The sequence below is a fragment of the Ixodes scapularis genome, unplaced genomic scaffold, assembly GCF_016920785.2.
Source record: "Ixodes scapularis isolate PalLabHiFi unplaced genomic scaffold, ASM1692078v2 PGA_scaffold1__304_contigs__length_218370807, whole genome shotgun sequence".
NCBI classification, from domain to species: domain Eukaryota; kingdom Metazoa; phylum Arthropoda; class Arachnida; order Ixodida; family Ixodidae; genus Ixodes; species Ixodes scapularis.
The window spans coordinates 63,228,129-63,233,722 of NW_024609846.1; the positions used below are offsets into that span (position 1 = coordinate 63,228,129).

Consider the following 5,594-nt stretch of genomic DNA (forward strand, 5'->3'; position numbering starts at 1 on the left):
ATTTTGCCTTAATTAAAAAGAAAAAAAAAACCTTCGATAATTGAAATTGTTTGCGGGCAGGAGTCAAACTATACGGCGCTAAAACAAGTCAACATGATTGCTGCCACTTTAAATGTCACGCAAACTCACACGATATAAGACTTCCTTAAACGCCCGATGTTATAAAGGAGGATATAGCTGTGATGCGAAGATTCGGAATCTTCAGGCTAGATAACCAGCCCTTTGGTCAACATTTTAAAATAAAACAATTCTGCAGCACCAAATGTCTCTCCTAGCTTTTAGTCCAAAAATAAAAACACGCCAGACTATCATTCTAGCATATTTCATAGTATGCTATCTGTGATTATTCGATGTAAATTTTCCGATGCGGTTTCGTCGTTCCCTGCAAGCCACGGGTAGCCATAATAGCGCAGCAAATAGTAATAGTCCGCCTTGGAGTCGATAGACATTGTCATACGATCCTCCGTCGTCTCTGAAAAATCCTGGAAAGAAAGAAACAGAAAACCAACATAGAACAAGCTTCAATTATCGCCGAATTAGAAACACTGCCGCAATCACGCGTTAGCTACAACAAAATACATGATTATAGACCTTTTTTTAAGGGCGTCGCCATCTTGAGATTGACAGCACCGACGACGCCCTCTAGGGGATTAAAACTTAACATACCGGCTGGTTGTGGCTGCGGAGCTATCTGTGTAGGCAAGGGTCTGGGTATAGGCGAAACTTGGCTAGATTTGGCTATGGTGGGCTACTCTAACTTGGCTGGAACTTGGCCCGTTGAATAAAGCTGGGTAATGAAAGGCCACCACCTTGCCTCCTCGAAAGAACGAAGACGAAGACGGTAGTATGTTTTGATTGAGCTTGCACAACAAAGGAATCTATGAGTAGTTTATGTAGTCTGTGCAGACAAGTTCCAGACATTGACAACTAAATCTTGAGTTCTGGTACGTAGACGTTTTCGTATCCTTTAAATGCCTTGAAGAAATAGCATCCCTTGCTAATCGATGTGTCGACACCGGGTTGTAATCGATCCGCTTGCTTAGACGAAGTAGTCGTGACTACAGGACGATCTGTCTGATACAAAGCCCTCGCGATTAATGCTCGCAATCGACGGATTTATAAATATGGATCCTTGGGGGAAAATGTGAAGCTCAATAACATTGCAGCCGCATTTGTGCTGCAGTTTTCTGTGATCATCGCACGCTCTCCGCGATTGTTCTTAAGATTTTTTTTTTTTTTTAAATTATGTGTGCACCAGGCGACAATGCAATGACATTCAGACAATCCTAGATTTTCGGAAACTATAACAAAACAAACAAATTATGGCAAAATGTTGTATGAGGGGGAGGGGGGAGAGGAGGTCCCAGCAAAATGGAAGATTTCGGGGGGGCCCGGGTCCCATCCCCCCCCCCCCCCCCCCCTGGCTTCGTGCCTGCCACACCTTTTCCCTTCTTCCCCTTCTCGATCATTTACGCGCCGGCAGAGCAAATCCAAACCGAAAAATTGGTCACCCCCTACTTCTTACAGCACTTCCACCACAACAGCAGCAATGGTAGCAGCTGCCAGTGTAGGACCCGAGGGGCACCAGCTTATAACTTCGCCACTAGCGGGTTGTGCCACGTCAGAGCGGGCCTAGAGCACCTGCTTTGGTACCGCCAGCAATACTCCTGACTACGGAGCCGAGTCCTTGTCAGATTTCAGCGATGTATCAGGCCCACCTCGCTTACGCGTGGACTTGTCTGGGACACCCCACCACCTCGACGGCTGTGAACATGGAGGAAGGAAGAAGAGAGGGCGACATACCGACTCAAGCCAGCCAAAATACAAAATGCCAATTAAAGCCGAAAGTAGAGGACATGGTCAGTAGGAAAACCACCAAGAGAGAAAAAATCCGTTGGGGCCAAATCAGCTGTCCTTCTCGGCCAAGAGCGTCTTCTGGTTTTGTTTGGTTATTGATTATTGTTGCAGGCGTGCACCTTCAAACCGGAAGTCCTCTCCGGCTCCCGGCGTCATGTCGCCTCCAGAAGCTTCCTACCTCCATGGCTGCCATGGAGCTCCGAATGCCTTCAGGACCTGGCAGTTCCCCCGGTCGGCGCCAGGCCTCAAGACTTGAAGCACAAAAACACGCTCCGCGTCTACGCCCCGAGACACCTCCAAAAGCTCCAGCGCCGCCGACTCGGAAGGGGCATCGCAATAAAAACGGAGGCAGCCTCCCTCCCGATAACCCCCCTTCCATTTACCTACGGCAGCAGCATCACATGTGCGTAAACAATGTTGAATTAAACGCGCCTTCAATCAATCACCTTTCCTTTAGTCTTGCAATGACAAATTTTCGTGTGACGTCTTTATGCTGACTGCCTGCTTGTCATTCGTAGTAATTAAGGGGAGCTGACGGGACTCACCGATTAGCTTGGGCATGCAGAGCTGAAATGGAGCCTTGGCAAGTCCCATAACTCCATGCATAAAGAGTAGCCTCTCCAATCCAAAATAGTCAATGGCCAGGACGTCATGCAGTGTGTAGTTGCACCCGTAGCCCGCTGCCGTCAATGAGCACAGTGCCGCAATCACCCAGAAGTTCGTCGCAAGTGGAAGAAGCAGCAGCGTGACACCCATAACGACGTAGCAAGCGGTTAGCAAATCACTCCGGGGCACGAGTTTTTTGTCAGCCACTAGAGGAAGGAATATCCTTCCTAAGGAGCAGACAGCCAAGTAACATGGTGTTAGCCAAAGAGCGATGGTATCAGCAGTACCATTGTCCATTGCGAAATCTACCATTGTCGTGAAGACTACAAATTGTACCGAAGCATTTATGCCGGATGAAATTTCCACCAAGTAGAAAACTGGACGACGAGCGATAGAAAGTACGGTTTCCGGGAACGTAGAGCTAGCCTGATTATTTTCTTCATTATTTACCATGCCTCTTTCTTTTCCAGAGTTATGTGCAATACCAGCTGAAGTTTGTTTCATGTTTCCTGGTGTATACCAAGGAGGAACTTTAAACAAAAGGATGAGTGGAATAAGATTTAGGTTTAGGGCTCCCCAAATGTAAAAGCTACTTGAGAAGCCGTACGTTTCTTTCAAAAATTTAAGAAGCCGCGGGAAAATAAGGCCTGCGAGCGTCATCCCGAGGTTTGCGAAGCCCAGTGCGAATCCTCTGAGACGTTCAAAGTAGGCCGTTGTGAGTAGGATTCCCGAAACAAAGACGGTGCCGCTCCCAACAGCTGAAAGCAAATGTTTTGTTTTATCAGTGAAAATACAGATCTAACAATGGTTCTACCTACAGTGAAGCGGAAGGTGTGTGGATCACGTGCTATACATTGGTGTACTAAAAATCATAACGCTTGCATGCAAGTTCACAGTTCCTACACTCCTTCTGCTTGTTTCTCGGCATTGTGAACCTGTACATATAACGTGACGTGTCTCATTACTCTTATAAAAGGTTTATTTGTACAAGGCAGGCTTGTGCGGGATTTATGGTACACGGATGAACACCACCGAAGGTGCACTTTTCGCGCTATATTGCCACATTCCTAATGCCAGATGGAAGCCAAGGTACATGCGCACAATTACTTCAATGTTGTTTTTGTTTTTTTCGATTCACTTAATTATTTTAATGCGGTGCACATCGGCTTAGATTTCACTTTAATAGTTTTTTTTGCAGCTAGTGCGCTTCTTTGTGTGTCTCGTGCTAAAGGTTTGAAGGCTACAAACCAACACATTAAATTAGCTGTGATAATTATTATTACTAAAACATTCATGAGTTTAGTCCCAAGAAGTTTTTGTTGCATTGCAATGTATTTATAAACTCAAATATTAAGGCATTAAAATGTTTCTTTTTTTGTATTTCAAATCGCATTCCGGGGACGACTTTACTCCGGCCCCTGACCATGGATGGTTGTAGCAGAACAAAGTATGGTTGAATCAACATAAAAAAACAGTTGCCTAAATTTATTTAAAAAAAAAAGAAATTACACAATTTAGTATTCCCCCCCCCCCCCCCCACCAAAAAAACAAAGTAATAAAAAAAGTTTAAAAACAAAGCTTTCTCTAGCGTTCGTGCACTGGGGACGCTTGGGAGGCTCATCAAGAAAAGAATATATAATATTACTCCTTTCATTTTACCTCAAAGTTCATAAATATGGATACGAGGAAGTGCCTACGTGTAAAAACTGAATTGGCTAACCCACAAGGGTCATTAAAACAACCATTCTACCACGCGCTGTGTTCCTCTTTGTTTCATGAATGCTTGCAGAATGCAAGCCTGGATAATAAATATTCGGTTTGATTATCGGCAATCTCACAAATCGCTCGGTTTTGCCATTAAAGCCACCTGGCACAAATTTTATTGATCTCACAAGCATACAATGATGTAGTATAAAGTATACGTACAATAAAAGCGAAGAAGATATTCCCCCCTTTTCATGGCTAGAATTAGTGCTCCCAGAAAATGTGGTGCCTATGCAATATGGCGAGACGTTAACCGTATTGAGTGAAGCCGCGGAGCAAAAACGAAGTCATAATTAACAGTGTTTTTTTTTTTTGTCTATGCGTCCCAGTCAGACCAAAAGTGTTAATCTTTATGGTGCTCATGAAGGAGCCCTTCTGTTATGTTCTATTTAGGCAATGTTGTTTGTGAGTTAGAAAAATCTGACCATCTGAAAGTGATAAGTCTTTCGAAACATTTTCCAAACTAAAGGAAGACACCTTTATTACTTTCGCGTGTCTGTATCAGACGTCGCATTATGGTACCTTATATTGAAGATACGTTCCTGATTATATGGTATTGTTGTTGAATGGAGGGCTTCTTTTAAAATTGAAAGGCCTACACAAACAGCAGCACTAGCACTTACCATGAATAACTCCAAATGTGAAGGTTACAACTTGAATAGTTTTTGCTGGTCCCGTGGCCAACAGGCCAATAGATCCGAATAAGGTCCCAGCAACCATAACGCATCTCACCGAGAATTTGTAATGCAGCAATGTTACTAAAAGTCCTAAAGTTGCACAGAAAGTCAAGGTTACAAACAAATATAACCAAATGAAGTATTCTTATGAACGTATTTATAAATTATAATGCAATGTTGCCGTTAGTGGGATCGACTCGGGCTGGCCTGTAGCCAGGATATTTTTTGAAGTAAGAACGGGGAGCAATAGCTGAAGGTTTCGCCACCCGCCAGGAAAAAATGAACCAGATGGTGAAGCGGGGTGTTAAAAAACAAGAAAGAAAAAAGAGCGTTTCGCTTGATACCCGCGAAGCCGAGCTGAAGACACCCCTCCGCCGACTTGCTACGTGCCTTCTATTTGATGAAACAAATAAACATATAGGCATTTGAAACATGCCAGAGAGAAGCAACCCAATCAGTCAAAAAATGTGCCGGGAGCTTTTATTAAGATTATTTGACTTCTTTACTAAAAAAGAAGAAACACTAAAACACCGCCTGAAAAAGGCGCTCCGATAGGAAACCGAAACATAGCAGTTCGTCCAAAGTGAGGGTTTTGCTTTTTCGGAACACCGCAAAATGATGTGGGCGTCTGATACCTTTCTTTATTCAGTTGATTTTGTCATTTCTGATGATAACTAGGAAGTTTATATT

General features: G+C 43.8%; 1 protein-coding gene across 1 annotated transcript; it reads right to left on the reverse strand.

The window, feature by feature from the left end:
• Positions 1 to 260: 260 nt before the first annotated feature.
• Positions 261 to 4,978, reverse strand: LOC121835939 (monocarboxylate transporter 9-like). Its single transcript, XM_042290510.1, has 3 exons — positions 4,851 to 4,978; positions 2,403 to 3,221; positions 261 to 482 (listed from the first exon to the last, which is right to left on the reverse strand). The coding sequence occupies exons 1-3, from the start codon at positions 4,945 to 4,947 to the stop codon at positions 334 to 336; spliced, it is 1,065 nt and encodes a 354-aa protein (XP_042146444.1). The 5' UTR covers positions 4,948 to 4,978; the 3' UTR covers positions 261 to 333.
• Between the last annotated feature and the right edge of the window lie 616 nt (positions 4,979 to 5,594).

Coding starts and splice junctions, on each gene's coding strand:
- LOC121835939 (XM_042290510.1), bottom strand. CDS start 4,947: ATGGTTGCTGGGACCTTATTCGGATCTATTGGCCTGTTGGCCACGGGA. Junction 3,222..4,850: donor CACATTTGGAGTTATTCATG/GTAAGTGCTAGT, acceptor ATTTGCTTTCAG/CTGTTGGGAGCGGCACCGTC. Junction 483..2,402: donor CTGCATGCCCAAGCTAATCG/GTGAGTCCCGTC, acceptor CTTTCTTTCCAG/GATTTTTCAGAGACGACGGA.